Genomic DNA, 20,244 nt, shown 5'->3' with positions numbered 1-20,244 from the left:
TTTGTTACAGTGGTTACAGGACTCGCTGAAAGGCAAGCCTAGGCGGCTAAACAATAACAAGAAAGTTCGTAACTGTGAGCCTAACGTTTAAGAGGTCACACTACTTGTGCCGCTGAACCAAAGAACTGCGGCGAGGCATCATTCATGCTTGTTCTGTTTTTATGACACTCACCAGATCATGGTCTCTCGGTGACCGCACAAGACACATGGGCTTCTTTGCCATGTCTGTGGTGACCTCTACTACAAGGGCTGAGACAGACTTGAAATCGACTTTCCGTAGGATTTCGCCCTTTCGATTCACCGTGGATAGAGACTCATCTGGCCCAATCTTGACCTTGACAAACCGCTTGTGGTTCTGGTGCAGCCATTCTTTGACATCTGCATTCCATAGAACACAGCAAATGTTACCAAAATGTCGGCAGACAATTAACACGTCAAAAACATCATCCCTGGTTTTATTAGAAGATGAGGTTGTGTTCCTTTATTTTATACTTGTGCCTTACTCATTCGCTGAAGTATGAAAGGTTGGGTGGAGATCTGCGACAATTATAGACCCGTACTGAGAAGTTGACCTTATTAAAGCCCCTTCAGCAAATAGAGCTACTAAACAAACAACATAGCGCGAACATTAAACTTGCACATTTCTAATACGTATGTCACTTGCCTTAGAACCCTCAAAGTAACAAAGTGTTACACAAACACTTAGCTTTCTTTCTGAGCCACTCTTTCAAGGTTGGCTCATTTTAGAGCTTTCCGAGATTTGTCTTCCTGTATGCCACCATTACGAAAGCATAATAAAAAGGCAGTCGCGAACATCAATAAACAAAACCTTCACATCAGCTTTTTACAAGCAAAGAACTGCGACTGGTGACAATAAATTCGGCAGATGCACTTAAGACTGCTTACGCGTGGGAATGTGGAGCATTCTAATGTTTGTGACACCTCACTAGGACACATGTTGAGTCAGGTATATAGCTGCGACGTGACGTGCGCAACGATGCACGCAGTAAGTCACACTTTTGGTCAGTCAGGTGGCTGCGACGTGATTAATTAATGAGTAGATAGGCTTTCTTTTTTTTTGTGAGTAACCTGAAGGTCACTGTTATCGGTGAGAGGCCTATGGTAAAGCGCGTGAGCATTAGTTAACATTCTTTATTTTTAGAAGAGTTTTCAAAGTTTCTAAGTCGAAGCGCGTAGGTTTTCAGTAAGTGCGTGATTTACACGGAAAAGCGTTCTTACTTGCATTAGCGCGTGTCCTGTGCGGACGGAAGGCAGCAGAAGGTTGTTGACTGGGTTGCTCGTGTGTGTTGAGGGCGGCCGCGTTCTGACTTCTCTAGTAAGAAGCGCGGAACAAGTTATTGGAAGACGCAATTTTTTTAAAGGTTCTCTGGTGTGCGTAAGTTACGCAACTGCAGTTGTTCGTTTAAGGTACGTGTCCTGTATATAGACCAGAGGAAGAAACGTAAGCATGATGAAACATTTGCGTAAGACGCAAGTACGAGTTCGGAATAGGGACCACAAAGCTGGCGCGATTGTGACTACGTACCTGTGGAGTTGACAAGACTGTTCAGTGGCACCAGTACGTGCGATAAGTACGCCACTGCGAAAGGGTAGCAACAGGCTGTACGTGAACATAGGCTGCCTGTTCGGGTATTGGTGGTTGAAAGACTTCGGTTTAGTTCTGCGTAAACTTTTACACTTGTGCAGCACGACAGTCAAATGTGGTTAAAGACAGGGGGAACGTGAACGCTCACTTTGCGGCCCAAAATTTTGGGGTCAAAATTTGGGGTTCCCAGGTGAGTGGTTTGCATTGAAATTTTGACAGGAAGCCTGGTGGGTTAACAGCTGATTCAGGGCGTTTGCACGCTGAGTGGTATTGTGTTGCCGGGATTGACTCTTCTGTGCCAGCTGTGAGATGATTGAAGACATTCCAAGTGCCCAGGGATTGCAGAGAGCAGAGCCATATTCTTGCTCACCAGCCATTCTCTTCCTGCCCAGCGGTTGTCAGCACTCGCCAGCCGAGATTTTCCGGGCCCTGCAGGAGCTGTTACGATCGGCCTGCAGGGCTACTGCTCTGCATAGCTAAATCAGCCCACTGCAGGTGCTTCGATCGACCCGCGGTGGTGGCGCCCTTCAGAGAACCGGCGAAGACGACAGCGCTAACCGATCATGAACTTCCTTCGGAGAATTGGAGAGCGCGGCAGCGTTAAGGAACCATGCGGTTTATTCGCAGAGTCGGCGACGGCAGCAGGGCTCGCCACGTTTGGCGGACCGTGTATTGTTAATTGATTTGTCATGACCTTCATGGTCTCTTTGCAGCAGGAAGAGCTTCTCTAACAAAAGGGTGCTTTGCGGTACGTTTTTCCTCGGGTCACAGGATTCATCCCAGACTGCTGACACTCGTGGCGACTACCTGAGAAAGTCAGCTGTGGAATTAAGAGGTGCAGGCTGTGGTGAGGCGTGACCACCTGGTTACGAGTACCCGGTTAACTCGGGTTCTGGGAATCCAAAGTGCGTATGTGTGTGTGTGAGCACTCCCCCTCAAAGGCGGGTTGACTACGCTCTTACGACTGTAGACTTGTCCGATTGGACGATGGTTGGACAGCAGTTTTCCCTCCCCTAGGGATCTAGGGAGGACAGAGGCTTTTTAAGCCGCAGTTTGCCGACTGCTAGAGTGTGCTCGTGCTTGTGAGAAGTGTGCTCTGTGCAGGGTGCTTGGAGCTCGTGTGCTGTAGCTCTGCTGCTTCATCTTGCGTGCTCCATTTGGTAGTCACGCCAGACCGTCGAAATGTATCTCTTTTTTTAATAATAATATGTACATAAATCTATGTACGCCTAGTTCCTCCCTACGACCTACAACTCTGACAAGGGATAAGCGCGAGCCAACGCATATCTATCGCTGTGTGGTTGCGACTGGACACGCATGTCCTGCTAAATTTGCCACCTTCATTTAAAATTAGTGTTTTGATGCAATTGGCGCAGCACCTTCGTATCTGATCCATGCATCTAGGGCCGTAGAATGTCAAATTATTTCATTTTGTTCTATTCCAATCTCCTGAGACCAAAGTTACGTAACGGCCGACACAAGCATTAAGTGGTAGCGCGCAGCGTTGTTTCAACAGTACAATCAAACGATCTCGTCTCTGCTTCGATAGCAAATAGCATTGCCTCCTTGGCAGCTTCTTTAACTGATTGGCTGACATGAGGCGAGGATCACGCCCAAGTGGAACGGGATTCGGCGCGTCCGCGCTAGCACAATGAAAGTAGGTAGCAGGATGAAGAGGGCGGTGCGTGTGTCTGCGATTCGTCTGCTTGCCTACTTGACGCAGGCAGGTCCCGGCAGCGCGCAACAGCAGCTTGTAAATGCCGCTAAAACGAGTGCTCAGTGAAGAACACAGCCGCAAGGATTGGCATAGCGATGTCTAATACGTGCCCAAAGGGTCGACGACGTTTAGTTTCACGCAAACATTCTGATTATGTGCTGACGAATCCGTTCTCTCCGGCAGATCGAAGTATCCAGTGCTAGAGCTATCGGCGGTCAGCCTTCTGTTATTCGATTCTGAGCGGGGAATTCAGCTGATGTTCCGAAATATTCAATTCTGTCGCGCACATTGTATACTTAGTCCGAACATGTCACCTTGAAGTGGACAGATTTTGGGGTTCAGCGACCTCGCGTGAAAGACAGGCGACGTGGTTGCAGCCAGAAACATTCTGGCCCATAGCGGAGGGCGAAAAAGGCAAGTGATGTATTGTGCTGAATTGCGTGCTTGGCGTCTTACAGCACGACTGTACAGCACTTAGGCGAGTGCGCAAGAAGGAACACGACAGACACGCCGCTAGCGCAGACATCGCCTATGTGCGCTGCAATCGTGCTCCTACTGCAAAAAAAAAAAAACGCGTAGCATTGCAAATAGATTATTTCCTTTTGCTCGGTCCATTCGTGCATAAACAGTGTGCACATTCATATAATACAACGATATTTTGCGGCTGTCATGTCATCGCCTGACAGACAGGCGATGTGGGAGTGGTCGGAAAAAATGTTTCACCAATTGTGCAGGGCTCGTGGCAGAAACACCAATAGCTTGAAATAGCTCTACGTTATAGGGGCCCTACCCAGTGATACATACATATTCTATGCAGGCTTGAATTAGGAAGGAACAGCGCCAACTAAGACGATCACAAGAGGGTAGAACGACACAGGACAAGCGCCAACTTCATCTAACTTTATTCACCGAAAATTCAGCAAATATAGGAAAAACACAGACATGCGCACAATGACCATCATGCGTCATCTGCCAAACCGTTCCAGATATGACATTTCGCTTTTGAAGAGGGTCACGGAAGTATAACTAACACAGTTTTTTCCTCTTTTCTTTATATGGAATGCTTCTAAAACCTCACGTGCCTTAGTTTCCCTACTTCTGCCAAGAATCTTTATCGCTCCGAACCATGGTTCACACTTCTTGCAGTACTGGCATTGTCTTTGTGGCAAATGTTCTGCCGCTTGGTCACACACGGTGCAAGTTGCGCAATGTTGCGAAAGATGCGCACCTCCTTTTTTCAGCGACCTCACATGTTCAGCAGCATGGTCGTTCACGCATCTGCCCGTTTGGCCCACATAGGCTTTCCCGCACGTCAAAAGTATTTCATATACCACACCGGTGCAGCACTTTACAAACTGCTTTCCATGTTTTTTGGTGCAGTTGCTCCTCGTACCCTCGCTCGCGACGCGGGCGCAGAGCTGAGCTTGTTTTCGAGGAGCCGAAAACACGACTGGGACGCCGTGTCTGTTTGCCACCTTTTTCATATTGTGGGCTATCCTATGTACATACGGAACCACTTCCGGCTTTGCAGCTAGTCTTTCTTGTGCGCACGGTTTCTTGACCATGGCACCTTTGATATTTTGCAAGATCACTTCAGCCACTGCTGTGATAACCGTGCTTGGGAACCCCGCCGTAACCAACCTATCAACCTGCTTGTCAAAGCTCGCACTCATTGCGTAGTGACACGATTTCACGAGAGCAGACTCAAGACAAGGCAGGCACGTACTCAGGATTTTTTTTCGGTGGGGGCCCACCACCTCCATCATCATCATCATCATCATCATCATCATCATCATCATCATCATCATCATCATCAGCCTTTTTTATGTCCACTGCGGGACGAAGGCCTCTCCCTGCGATCTCCAATTACCCCTGTCCTGCCGCCAACCGATTCCAACTAGCACCCGCGAATTTTCTAATTTCATCGCACCATATATAGTTTTCTGCCGTCTTCTACTGCGCTTCCCTTCTCTTGGTACCCATTCTGTAACCCTAATAGTCCAACGGTTATCTAACCGACGCATTACATGACCTGCCCAGCTACATTTTTTCCCCTTGATGTCAATTAGAATATCGTCTATACCCGTTCGCTCTCTGATCCAAACCGCTCTCTTTCTCTCTCTTAACGTTATGCCTAGCAATCTTCGTTCGATCGCTCTTTGCGCGGTTCTTAACTTGATCTCAAGTCTCTGCCCCATATGTCAGCACTGGCAAAATGCACTGAGTGCACACCTTACTTTTCAATAATAATGGTAAGCTTCCAGTCAGGAGCTGGCAATGTCTGCCGTATGCGATCCAACCTATTTTTATTCTTCTGTGAATTTCCTTCTCATCATCAGGGTTCTATGTGAATAATTGACCTAGGTAAACGAACTCCTTCACAGTCTCTAGTGACCGACTGGCGATCCTGATGTCTTGTTCCTTTGCCCGACTATTTATCATTATCTTCACCTTCTGCATATGAATATTCAACCCCACTCTTACACTATCTCAGTTAAGGTCTCCAATCATTTGTTGTAACTCGTCTGCACTGTTGTTGAATAGAACAATGTCATCGGCCAACCAAAGGTTGCTGAGATATTTGCCGTCGATCTTTACTCCTAAGCCTTCCCGGTTTAATAGCTTGAATTCTTCTAAGCACGCAGTGAACAGCTTTGGAGAAATTGTGTCTCCCTGTCTGACCCCTCTCTCTATAGGTATCTCCCTGCTTTTCTTGTGTAGAATTAAGGTAGCTGTAGAACCTCTGTAGGTATTCTTACGCGAAGGACGAGTCAGTAAGACGAGAAACTATTTAAAGACTATATTTACAACAACGGTTGCAGCGCTGACCGGTTAGATTCACAGCGCGACCCCACTTCGTTCTTCCTCCTTTTTTCTGGAGTGACGGCGCCCACGCGCCTCGTTCAAACAAACAAATACCACACGCATGTAGCAATATTTTCCAAGCTTTTTACGTGAGCGTTCTGTACTCGTTGATTACGTAGTGCCTCTATGACTGCTGGTATCTCTACTGAATCAAATGCCTTTTCATAATCTATATAAGCCACGTAGAGAGGATTATTGTACTCTGCGGATTTCACTATAACCTGAGTTATGACATGGATGTGATCTATTGTAAAGTATCTCTTCCTGAAGCCAGCCTGTTCCCTTGTTTGACAAAATCTAGTGTTGCCCTCATTCTATTGGAGATTATTTTAGTAAATATTTTATATAATACTGGGAGCGAGCTAATGGTCCCATAATTTTTCAATTATTTAACGTCGCCTTTTTTGTGGATTAGTATAATGTCTGCATTCTTCCAGTTTTCTGGGACCCTTGCAGTCAATAGACACTTCGTATAAAAAGCCGCCAGCTTTCCAAGCATTATGTCTCCTCCATCTTTGAATAAATCGACTGTTATTCCACCTTCTCCTCCCGCTCTTCATCGTTTCATTTCTTGCAGGGCCCTTCTCACCTCATCGCTAGTTATAGGAGAGTTTCTGTATCCTGCTCATTACTGTTTCTAAGTGAGGTATCGTGTCTCCTCTGAGTACTGTATACAGGTCAGCTTAGAATTTTTCCGCTGCTTATACTATATCTTCGAGATTGCTGATGATATTATCTTTTAGTGTATACACCATGCTTTGTCCCAAGCCAGGTTTCTTTTTTACTGATTTCAGGCTGCGTTCATTTTTTCCAGCTTCTTCAGTCTTTCTCATGTTATAGTTTCGAACAGCAGTTATTTTCGCCTTGTTGATCAGTTTTGACAGTTCCGCGAATTGCGTAACGCTGTGCGGCCGCCAGTCCCACACAATCGCGTAGAGCGCAGGACTCTGCGATTCTAGATGTACTGCGCTCACCGCGAAAGGTTAGATAAACACCCACATAAGCACAGCAGAGAAGTGGCTACGTGAGGCGGTTCGACCGATAACTGTAGAAGCGTCATTCAAAGCAAGTAATTGTTCTCCACTTCCGGCAGCGTTTTCTCTACTTCCTTTTTTAATAAAAAGATGTTGATCCATAAATATTCTCATAAACAACGGTTAGCTTTTTTTATTATTCGATTTTCCTTGTAGTTTGGTTGTTGCCTTGGCTCTCTCCCTTCGTAGATCACTTAATTTTTCAACTCCTTGCGATTTTTGTTTCCAGTTGCCAATTTTGCACGAAATGTGCTATATAATTAGGGAAAAACAGACGAGGTAAAGGGCGACAGTCATCTTGCTCAGGGGTTTAAGGGTTATTGCATGGTTTCATGATGGACGCACTTTCACGTTATTTTATTTGCCACCTTATCAAAACCATATAACGTGTATATGGTTGCAGGCATCTGCCAGCCTCGCGGCGAGCCGTAACTCAAGGAAACAATGAAGCAAAGGGAAAAGTTAAACGCAATTGGCATTTTCTCCGGCCGCAACTCGTTCCACGAGAGTACAGACCATCACAGTAACAGCCGCATCCCTTTCCTGGTCACAGGACCAGCCTAAACAAAGAAGGTTGAACTAACAAAAGCAACAGCTATGCGCGGGCCGGTTGAATAGATGGCGACAACTGAACGCATCTCGGTTTAATTGCACGGGTGCGGAATCTATGAGAAAACTGTCCTTCACATTACAAGAGATGCCGATAATGACCGCCATCTAAAAGGAGTGAAAAAGGCAGCATAATGCTGACCGATTAATAGCTGCCAAGTCTCAACATTGATCTGGCGGCGCTGTAGGAATGTGTGAGGAGTGGTGGCGTGGGTGGTGTGGGGAGGGGGGGTGGTATGCCACTTGATTTCGGGGGGGGGGGGCTCGGGCCCCCCCCTGGGTACGTGCCTGATTCTATGGGATTGGCCAGGAACGTTCACTCACGCAGTGGTGCGTGCCGAACCTCCAAAGAATTTGCGCACCAATAAGCTATCCTTGAGGTTTATCTTGCTGACATTACACACGCCATTGCGACGCGTGAACACAGAGAGTGGCCATTCACGCGTGTCTTATTTTTGTCTTCTATCAAGCCTATCGCGCTACGGTGCATTATCATCTCTCTGAGTGAAAAGGGAAAAAGAATCGGGATAAAAAGTATCCCATATGAGCCAAATGTGGAATCGACGAATAGATAAAGTTGTAAGCCAAATTGCTTACAACTGAGCATAATTCATACACGTCCCGTCTCCCCGCCCGCCCTCATTTGAACATTCCCCAAGGAATAACTCTACGCAGTGCGTCGACATGACCAAAAGCCGACACCGGCTCAAAGACTTACATAATTTGTCGTAGTTTTTCCCAATTGCCATCTCTTTCTTCGCCTTGATGATCCGTCGTCTCTTGTTTTGGAGCTTTATGACACCATAACCAAGACCCGCACATACTGCAAGAATATAAAGATATGGCAAATGTCATTCATGCCGTTTGATTAGAAAGGCATGCAAAATTATAAAGTTTATAACCCCACATAGTTTTGCGTAAATGCACTGTTCCATTATGGGCAGTGCCAGAGGCACCAGTAGCTGTCGAAGCCGACCAAGATGTGCTAGTATGAGCGTTTTATCAAAATAGAGGCCATGATAAATAAAAGGCGCTCGCTAAAGCATGTTACGCATGTTTAAACAAGAAAATGTATTAAGTGATTGGTAAGCTGTAAAACGCATACAGCTGCCTTCACAAAGTCATGCTGGTGGTATAAGCACTTGTTTTATACAGCGTGCCCCGACTATCATGCATCAAGAGTTCAAAATATCCAAATGGCACGTAACAGGGCACAACAAAGGTAACCTTGTTTGTCGTCGCTTGGAGGTACTCAGACAATTTTGTTGTATTCCACATAATTAGCTCATTATTCTTATTATTCACTATCTCAAATATATTTAGATGAAAAATGTCAATCAGAAGATTAGAGCAACATGACATACTCGCGATACAGCTTTCTGTTGCTCAACACGTGTACATAAGTGTTTTTCTGAGCTGGAAAAAAGCGGGAGGAATGAGAAAAATAATCTATTTCCAAGCGACGGCAAAAAGCATTACCTTTATTCACTTCATCTACGTGGCATTTGCATATTTTTAAATATTGGTGCATGATAGTTGGGATGCCCTGTGTATTCTGGTGTGTCATATTCTTTTGTCCACTTGTACCAAGCTGAAAGTGTACAAACTAAGCCAAGAGCAAGTGCTGCTCACACTCATAGGTCGCGTTGGTAATCTTATATGCGCTATTTTCAAGGCATTCTAGATGCCGTTCCCGATGCCACTATAAGCAGGGCGATGGCTTTTTATCATATTAAATGTATTAATTTTTAATGGATGTTTTCAAACTAAGTTTACAATTATTTGACTTGGCTACGTCAAGTACTATATACATACTAATTAAAGAGCGTGTTCATAAGGATTGCAAGTTGACTAGAATCAGAATTTGGTGTCGAGCTAAAACAATATTGGAGCTTTGTCTATTAGATTTCGTTCGCAGAGAACTGATTCTAAGTGCCGCTGAACAAGCGCTCAGTTGTTTATGCAATAAACTGCCGGCCGAGTGTGCCATTAGCTGCCACTTTCCCATTGAAAGAGAGCAGTGAATAATTGTCTAAATCGCAACTCTTGCGCGATGAACCATGGAACGTCCACGTACTTATCGGTATAAAGGCCAGAATGAGACAGGAATAGATGTAGGCCACCTCGTTGCCCCTGAAATAGTCCCAGCCATCCAAGATCATGCAGGGTTCCAGCACGGAGCTGTTTATCTGCTGCGGCTGTGGGCACGGGTCACCTGCAAGAAAGCGTGCAGAAAGTCATAGTAAATGACCGAATGGCTGACACAGTAGTTTGGTGCGCAATTACTACGAGATGGTGAGAGCCCGTTTGCACTTGTCATCGCTGTCGTTGTTCCTTAAATATTTAAGATGTAATGAAATACAACATAACTTGCCTAGGTATGATTCCGGGATACTGATACACGGGCGCCGACATATAGGGGTGTTGCACGAACCTTTTCTCAGCGTAATGCATACTAACGTCAAATTAACTTCGTAATGAAACCCCTAACGCATGTCTACAACCAGTTTATTACCTACAAATCTATTGCAAGAACGTGCGTTTCGTTGTGACAGATAGTAAATGGCCGAGTCTGGAGTCTAGAAGCCATGCTGCTAAAGCCTTGCTATTCTTTTACCACGTTAAACAGAGAGAATTTATGCCAGCAACAAGAAAAAATATATATCTTTCTCTCAGTACGATCAAACACTGCGGACATCATTCTTAGATAGGGGAAGTACTAAATATTACACGAGCGGTGACAAGAATGAGTGCAGCTGTGACGTCTTATAAACGCGCCGACCATGCATGTATTTTGTGCTGGCAAGGACAGGAATTGGTGGCGCTTATCAAAGTCATACTATTCGCCGTGCCTGGCATTCTAATAAACACTTGGGCTGCTAGTTCCACAAGCACCACCTGGCGGCCATCTGGCCCTCCGAACACCGTAAACGAATCCCGGCCCCACCTGACGAAATAAACCTGTTCCTGTTTCTCTCTCTTTCTCTCTCTCGACGCCAAGAACGTGAGTTTTAAGGCACCTTGCTGTCTGATTAGACGGTGAAAGTGAGTCGAGGTAAAAAGAAATAGTAACTGCGCTAGCTTTTTTTTTCTCGCAGTTATGCGACCCACACTGGAAGCCGCCGTTGTGGCTACGGTGTTGCGCAGCTAAGCCTGAGGGATCAAACCCGAGCCATGGTGGCCGAATTTCCATGTGGGTTAAATGCAAAACATCCTGTGTACCATGCATTTGGTGCGCAGTACACCGAAAAAATCACCGCCGCTTCCACACCGTGAAGATGGTTGAACAGTGAAGTTGTGTTAGTTACATCAAGTGTGACACCATGCAAGTCCAACTTCGCAGGTAGTCTATATTGTAACTATTTCGTTTCACCATTCTTTCGCCTCATTTTCGCTTTTCCTTGCTTCGCGTGGTGAGCATGCCCTACGACGACGGGCCCGTTGACGAGCCAACTCTCGCTGACGCTCGCGGTAGGCAGTTTCTTCCTCAGGAGTACGCACTATATACTCGTGGTTGTCCCGTAGTTCTAGCTTGGATGGAATCTGTGGAGCCACTAATCCAAAGCTCCGTTTATTGGGCGCAGGGCCCACCATTCTAGATGCGGGCGCTGCAGTCGCTTTGACGATTGGTTGGTTCGGTTTCAAGATTGACATGGCTTCTATGTGAAGTCAAAATGCACCATTCAATAATTAACATAATTATCATAGGTAACTTCCCAATTCCTTTAGGGCGAAAATTAAAATCTAGGAACTACAGCCGGCAAGTTCGCAAGGCAAAACCACTTGGAATGAATTCTCCGGACTGCACTAGTTTTCATAAATTAATTTTCAAAATCGATCCCTCCCCCAATGTAGGTATACATCTTCAATGCATGCCGTGGATGTATTGGCGTAATATCAGTTAGCACTTCGCGCTTGAGGTCCTGTGTATGTGCTCGGTTAGGTCTGTACATTCGGTATTCTAGCGGAGAATCCCGTATGTTTAACCAACTAGCCCGCTCCAGAATGTTTGCTTGAATATATTATTAATAAAAGGGAAAAACTGTCATTGACGTGACTGTCGCATTAAGATACAGTAGCAACCCAGACTGTGTTTTATAGCACAAAAGATTTGCAGTTACAGAGAAGGTAAACAACCCTAGCTAGACAAAATTACGGCCCAAAACAACGGTTTGTCTCGTATTGTTCTTGACATGTTAAACAACATAATGTAATCAGTTGATCAGTTGATACGTTGGTGTTCTCTTTGCGGTCCGGGCTTGGATCGCGGCTTGCCGGCGGCGTCCTGTACATGAACAAAAAGCGGACCCTCCGTTCGAAAGGACTCCTGACGAGCATGCGCCGGCTGACCTGGTCATCATGCCATCACCACGACTCACCCAAGAAACAACGCCCTAGGTGCATCATGCCTATCAGCGTATCAGCTCGGTGACATCATCGGATAGCAACCACTTCAGGCATAAATACTGCACCCTCTTGCAAGATTCCTTCAGTGGGCTTGGTAACACCGGTTAGAGAAGGATGCTGATCCCGATTCTTTTTGCCCAGATCGCTTGGCGGGCACACTTCGCCGTTGGATCAACGGACCCTCCGTTCGAAAGGACTCCTGACGAGCATGCGCCGGCTGACCTGGTCATCATGCCATCACCACGACTCACCCAAGAAACAACGCCCTAGGCGCATCATGCCTATCAGCGTATCAGCTCGGTGACATCATCGGATAGCAACCACTTCAGGCATAAATACTGGACCCTCTTGCAAGATTCCTTCAGTGGACTTGGTAACACCGGTTAGAGATGGATGCTGATCCCGATTCTTTTTGCCCAGATCGCCTGGCGGGCACACTTCGCCGTGGGATTAACGGACCCTCCATTCGAAAGGACTCCTGACGAGCATGCGCCGGCTGACCTGGTCATCATGCTATCGCCGCGACTTACCCAAGAAACAACGCCCTACGTGCATCATGCCTATCAGCGCATCAGCTCGGTGACATCATCGGATGGCAACCACTTCAGGCATAAATACTGGACGCTCTTGCAAGATTCCTTCAGTGGGCTTGGTAACAACGGTTACAGAAGGATGCTGATCCCGATTCTTTTTGCCCAGGTTGGTGACATGTATCTAACTTCTATTAGAGATGATACAGTCATATTAACGGTGTTGCCAAGCCCACAGTGTTTGTTTGGTGTATTATGTGACTGTTTGCATGTGATCAGGTTATTGCTACTAACATCCGGAGACAAAGAGCTAAATCCTGGTCCTACTTCTGATTCAGAGTCTGAGACACAGGTAAACAACCAATTACTTAAGAAAATTTTGAAAGAGCAAACAAAGACCAATAAGACTCTGGCTTCGCTGACTAATAATCTGAAACAGGTAGAATCGACAGTCGAGAATATTCAAACCACGGTTACCAAAATTGAGAAAGAGCTGTGCCGAATTGAGAAATGTGAGCGAAGGTTGGAGAAAGTGGACAAAGCTTGCAATAACACGAACAAACTAGTTCTGGAGCTAACGAGAAAGGTCGATGATCTCGAAAACAGAAGTCGTCGCAACAATATCGTAGTATATGGAGTAACGGAAGATCCAGAGGAGGACTCAGAAGAAAAAAGAAAAAAGAGGTACACATGAACATAATTTCCGGATATCTCAACTCCACATTAATGCATACGCCAATTCTTTCTTCCCCAGAACAATAAATGAATGGAACAGACTACCAAAAGCCATTGTTCAATGTGATACCGTTACACAATTTGAAAACAATCTGAGGCAAATCATGCCCTAAACAAAATTATGTGCATTATGTTACACCAACACAGATTGTGTTTATTGTCCCTGCATATTGCTTTTGTATTTGTGCTCTTACTAATTTCCTGGTTTTTATGAATGTATGCTCAAAAGCAGTATTTTATGTATAATTTGCGTGCATTGTGTATAATGTACATTATGTTTTTCATTTTCTGTGCTGTACCCCACCCCTGTAACGGCCTCCGGGCCAACAGTATGACTAAATAAAAATAATAATAACTAAAGCGGAAAGTTAACGAAGAAATTTTTTAAAAGATTCTAGGTGTTGAAGTAAAGTCAATACAGCGTATTCACCGAATTGGCCTAAAACATGCACAGCGACACCATCCGATCATTTTGAGATTTTTTCACTACGTAGACAAAAATAAGTTTATGACATCCTGCTTCAAATTAAAGGACACAAAAATAGCTATATAGGAGGATTTTTCAAAAAAAAACATTTGGGATATTCGTGCAAAATTATGACGTTCAGCGGCTGAAGAAAAGCGCCGTGGTTCTAAGGTTTCCCTTCGTTTTGATAAGCTCAAAGTTGATGACAGGTTGTACGTATGGGACGCAATGCGCAATCGCAGAGTAGAGTTGTCCAAGTCATCTGCGCCTGCGCAACCCGGAACGTCCTCTCCTCGATCCACACGTACGAACACGCGTAAGCTCGATAACAAATGACGGGATTCCGTTAAGGCGCTACGGCTTGTCTCCTTGAATGCACGCAGTGTACTGAATAAGACTCACAGGCTTGAAGATATAATTCTGACCTATCAACCACACGTCCTAGTGGTAACTGAAACCTGGCTGCATTACGAAGTGCAAAATTCAGAAATAATGCCTCCTTCGTACACGATTATCCGCAAGGATGGAGGATCAAGGGGTGGCGGAGTTGCAATTGCAATAAAGAATAACATTAAATTCACACGCTTAAACGGCATCAATGATCATAAAAGCATATGGTGCAAAATAAAGTTTTTTGGTAAAACTATATTATTAGGAGGGGTCTATCGGCCTCCGAATGCTCCTCAGGAATACTTAGATTCCTTATATGATTATTTGCTACAAAATACAAATTCGCGTTCCAACATCCTTATAACAGGAGATTTTAACCTTCCAGGTATTAACTGGTGCAGCCTCTCTCATGACGGCAAAGATTTCAAAAATGCTGAATCATTATTACTAACTGCATTTACGTTTTCGTTAACCCAGTTGGTTTTGGATGCTACAAGAATTTCCAGCTCTGCTGTACTTGACCTTGCGTTTGCAAGTAGCTCGCTTCCAGACTGCTCAGTCATTGTGAAGGACGGTATATCTGATCACCAGTTACTTATTCTTGAGTGTCCTATTTCGAGCTTGCGATCGTGTGTTAAACCTTCTGACACATTTGTAAGAGACTATACGCATGCTGACGATGACGAAATTATTAGTTGTATGGAATCTTTATTCCCTTCCTTTAATGCGACAAATGACGTTAATGTGCTGTGGTCAAAGTTTAAAGACATAGTCATGCACTGTGAAACCGCCTACGTGCCTCAAAAGAAAAAGCGCATCAACAGGGAGCACCCGTGGATGGATCGTAACCTGACACATCTTAAACGCAAAATAAAACGCTCTCGAAAACGTGGTGACAGGAAACAACTTGCAAGTCTAGTGCGCACATTCAAAGATAAAGTGCGCACTGCAAGAGATCAGTTCTTTTCTTCCACATTGACTTCTTTCATGTCGGAGCAACCAAGAAAAGTTTGGCAATATTTATCTAAAGATAAAAGCGGCATCACAGAGATCAGAACATCTGGCACAAGCATTGACGATCCTTTGACCATTGCTAATGAATTTAACGCCTTTTTTCAATCGGTGTTTACCATAAATGCATCGCACGCGCACTTGCAACCTTACACGCTTCGTAATCCGATGCCCGAAGTAGATTTAAGCAAAAACGGCATCCTTAGTCTTTTGCGTAATCTAGACATAAAAAAGTCATCAGGTCCGGACAAAATATCTAATGTTTTCCTCAACAGATACGCAATCTGGGTAGCCGAGTACTTATATGTAATATATAAAACATCGTTAGAATCCTGTGTGATACCAGATGACTGGCGCTTTGCAAGGATAGTTCCGATTCACCAATCTGGATCCCCTTTAGAACTAAATAACTACAGACCAGTTTCATTAACATCCACAACTTGTACACTGCTAGAACACATTTTATTTAAAGCGATTATAACACATTTAGATAATAATCATTTACAATATGCAAATCAACATGGATTTAGCGCTGGTTTATCCACAATAACACAGTTAGCTGAGATAACGGATGATTTTATGAATGAACTGAATATGAGGGGTCAAATCGATGCAGTGTTTTTGGACTTTTCCAAAGCGTTCGATGTAGTTCCGCATGCCGATTTAGTAACTAAACTGCTCTCTAGGGGCATTGAATGCAATATCATCCCTTGGATAGAATCTTATTTGTCCTCAAGAAAACAATGCGTTGCTGGTAAAGACTACGTTTCTCGTACACTGGAAGTGCACTCGGGGGTGCCACAGGGGTCAGTTCTCGGTCCCTTATTGTTCTTAGTTTATATGAATGACATCTGTTGATCTGTTCAATCGCCTGTGAAGATCTGGTTGTTTGCGGACGACTGTGGTGTTTATACTAATGTAAATCATCACTCCAACCAAGTAAGACTTAATGATGCGTTGCAGTCAGCGTATGGTGTGAAACATGGGGATTGAAGCTAAACACTTTGAAGACAGCAGCTATTACATTTACCAACAAGAAAGAACCCTTAGATTTTGCTTATATTATTAATAATTCTTATATACATAAAACCCAGCGAGTGAAATATTGAAGTGTTACACTCACAAATAATATAAGTTGGGAACCCCATATAGAAAACGTTTGCAGCGACGCGCTAAAGAAGCTGGCATTTTTGAAACAGAAATTGCGCCGTACCTCATCGACCGTTAGGTTAACAGCATACAAAGCTCTTGTCAGACCAAAATTAGAATATGCGGATTTGATCTGGAGCCCTCATCATAAATTTTTAATCAAGAAAATAGAAAGGGTGCAAAATTTAGCTTTGCGGTTTATATACTCCACATACTCGCGTTTTTCTAGCGTGTCCGTTCTTCGAGACAGGGCGAAATTGAAAAAACTAGCTCATCGCAGAATTGTATCTCGCATCAAATTTTTATATTAGCTGTACCATGGTCACTTCAAAATACCGCGTGAATGTTATTTACCTGAGCCCCCCCCCCCCCCCCCCCTGCGCTCTGCTCGTACAAACCACAACAAAACAATTGGGCAACCATTTAGTAATCTTAAGATCCGTCAATATTCTCTTTTTCCCCATGCAATTTCACAATGGAATAAATTACCCGAAGAAGTAGTTAACGCTAATACAGTAGAATCGTTTGTTCAGCTTTCAAATAACCTTTTCTTTGGCCTATAAATTGCCGCAATGAAAGTAGTTTCTTTTGCGTTACGGTTTTTCATTGTTATTTTGTTTATGTATTGCACTATTGTATATTCATGAGTATTTCCGTTACGTATAGTGTTGCAATGATGTATGTACATGCTTTGTTGTGTTCTTAATTGCTAATTGACATATGTAATTTACGTTGCTGTATGTACCCACTCCTGCTTGGGCCCGAATAGGGCCTGCAGTATTTGTAAATAAAAAAATGAATAAAGATATGAGTCTGTCACTTACAATATACAATTCTAAAGTAATTTCTGTGGCTCCCGCGCTCACCTTTGTTGTGTCTTTTTGGGGAGTAGGTGGCATTATTTTTTATTCATATCCTGGAGGTCGAACAGGAGATGTTGCAGTACGCGTATAAAGTCTAAGCTGCCTGCAAAACGCAATATTTCTTTCTTTTCTTCTGAGGCTGAGAAAGACGCAGAGACACACTTTCCCTGGAAACCACACGAGGTGGACACGTGAACTATTTCGAAGCGGAAGCGCGTGTAAAGGTAGCCTCCGAGAAGGACTGGCCGAGGGGCGTCCTCCGCGAGAGCGCACATTTCTCCGCGCATGATTGTAGGCTGCCTAATACGGCCGCAGAAACAAGCGCGTAAGAAAGAAGAGGTGCAAGCAGAAAGAAGCCCGAAAGAAAGAAGAGCTGCGTCCCCGTTTCTAGGCGACATCGCACGGAGCATGCGCAGCGCGGTGTCCATCTGGGACCTCCAGCAAGCAGCTTTGTGTAAACATTTTAGTGGTTCAACCGGTATAATGTAGCAAGTAACTTCCATATTTAGGCAAAAACGCTCAATACTGTATGCCTATAATAGAGGTTAAAGTGTTGTAACCTCTAGTTTAGGTGCACGCCTACTTACCTTTAATAGAAGCTATATTTGTAAAAGTTGATGTTTAACTTATAGATTAAAGGTGCACAAATTAGAGAGAATATGTCCATTTAATAAACGGTACCGCGCTAAGAGTGTATAGACGACGTTTCGTTCCACCGTCGAAATTGAGTGGTTGTCATATAGACAAGTGCGAAAGAAAATGTGCCGCTTTGCACTGGGCGTGATAAAACAGAGCTACACCTAGCTGTCAGGTATACTAATGACTTTCCGCGGTGATCCCATGGGAGCCACCATGTTTGAACACGTGGTGGCGCGTCCATTGTTTTCCTCCACTGCCACCACTGCCTCCGTGTTTACAATGGTTCTGTCCGACACCGGTGCGTTTCAGCGAAGCTTTCTTTCGGCAAAAATAGTAAACGGTGCCTGCTTGGACAAAACGAAGCTTTGAACAGAGCTTCACAGTAAATGTATGGCATTTCAGAGCTCATTACGCCTTGTCAAATCGGCACGAGCAGCTGGTGCGGTGCTTGTACTAAAAGCGGCGCTAGAACTGTATTTCAATCTGTCCAAGCTTTCTGCTTATGCATAAATGAGGATCAGTGTGTTTTCCTCTTTCTTATTTATTTAGAAAAAAATTTGAAGCAGCAGATTGTAATGCTTCTGACTCATAAAAATTCCTACTGTGGTAATTATCTGAGTGTTAATTGTGTGGCTAATTGCTCGTCGGTGTGCTTAGTTGCGACGGATTTGATGTTGCAGCGTACTAGGCTTGCAAAGCAGATATCCTGTACATTGTAATAGCTTGTAGCAAAGACGTATTACAATGGGCGCGCTAAGTTAAGGCGCTCGAGCGCGCTCTAGCCAGCAGAGCGCGCTCTTTTAAGCTTAACGGCTAAAAAGCGACTTCCGGTGCGTGATTGCGGAGCGCGCTCTACGCGCACCATCCTGGAAACGGTGCGCGAGAGCGCGCGCCTGCTACGGCTTCCGGAAAAATGACGTGTTTCCTGCTCTTTCCACCAATGCAAGTCCGTTCTCCTTGCCCAATCGTTCCTCTCGCCGCCGCGCTGCCGGGCGTCTGAAGCTGCTGTCAGGCGAGATCGGCAACGTGTTGGCGCGCTTTGAGCTTGCATCGCATCGTAAGCTGCTGCTGCTGCCTCCGTCGTCGCGCGTCAAGTTCTTCTACCTCTTCATCGTCTAAACAAGGGCTGCAGAAGGACGGTCGGCGGGGCCATTTTCGAGAAGCGCGCGAAGTGCAATAGCGGATGCGGAAGCAACATAACATTCGCCAGACGGCATGTTCGTGCACCCGAAAACAGTCGGCGAAAATGGCCGTTAAGTTAAGCTCCGAAGGCGTCGCACTCGAGCGCACTCGAGCGTGCTCCTTTGGAGTTCGGAGCGCGCTAACTTAACGCGCCCAATGAGTCACATGCTTACTCTGAACCGTCACGAAACGTTCAGCTTCGAACATTTTTGTGATGTCGATGTATTCACCATCGCCCATGCTCACGCACATATATTAAAGTGTGCACCCTTACCTTTTTTTTATACGCTGGCGATAGTGCGGGCATGCGTAAGCGTGAGACGTAGGGTGGACGCGTGAAATACCGTGCGAGAAGCTTACTATGACATCAGGCGATGCTACTACATATTTCACTGTGCAACGAGTGGTACTCGCTTTTGCCAGAGTTCCTCGGTAGAAGTCCTTTGTTTAGAAGTTCGCGATACAACGCTGGTGGATTACTAAATTTTTTATCCTCACAGAAAGCCATGCATCCCAAGGGGTCGGCAACAAAGGTGGTCTATTCGAAGCAGCAGACCATTAGCTGGGCCAGAAAGATTCATTTAATTCCTTAAATGCCAGTCAATATTTTTGCACCCAACGACTGCACACACTTTCCTTTGACCTATCCACATTTTACAAACCACGAATGACAAACCGTGCACCATGTACTTTCGTGTCCGACCGCTGATCACAGAGTAGCAATGTAGAACGTGTTTCACATTCTCCTGGGACGTGTGGCGCGGCGCCGGAAGCGCCATCTCGTCCCTATAACTGCTCCGCGAAAAGGGTCTATAGCAGAGCAAAGGGATGAGGCATTGTGTACTCAACCGTAAGTCGAGGGAGTGCCACCAGCTTTCGCTAAGACTGGCGCGTCGCAGGCATCTACGCGAACATCTAAAATCATAATTCAAATGCGCGCCTTGGTAAGGTACAGTAGGTGGTACGTTCTAGGCACCGCCCCAGTCCGGCGTGGCCTTCGCAGTGTAAGGCTACGGGAATTATTGTGGCACAATAGCACTT

At 45.1% G+C, this 20,244-nt stretch overlaps 1 protein-coding gene across 3 annotated transcripts in view; it reads right to left on the bottom strand.

Annotated features, from left to right (window-relative positions):
• The window catches only part of Duox (dual oxidase), a 448,965-nt gene that overhangs the window by 172,884 nt on the left and 255,837 nt on the right, over positions 1 to 20,244 (bottom strand). For all 3 annotated transcript variants that reach the window (XM_065437132.1, XM_065437133.1, XM_065437135.1), the window contains 3 exons: positions 9,909 to 10,046; positions 8,550 to 8,654; positions 173 to 378 (listed from right to left, as the gene is read on the bottom strand). In XM_065437132.1, coding sequence (XP_065293204.1) covers positions 173 to 378; positions 8,550 to 8,654; positions 9,909 to 10,046 — 449 coding nt within the window. The remainder of the gene's footprint in view (positions 1 to 172; positions 379 to 8,549; positions 8,655 to 9,908; positions 10,047 to 20,244) is intronic.

This window comes from Dermacentor albipictus, chromosome 1, assembly GCF_038994185.2.
Source record: "Dermacentor albipictus isolate Rhodes 1998 colony chromosome 1, USDA_Dalb.pri_finalv2, whole genome shotgun sequence".
NCBI lineage: Eukaryota > Metazoa > Arthropoda > Arachnida > Ixodida > Ixodidae > Dermacentor > Dermacentor albipictus.
This window is presented reverse-complemented; position numbering and strand designations above follow the sequence as displayed.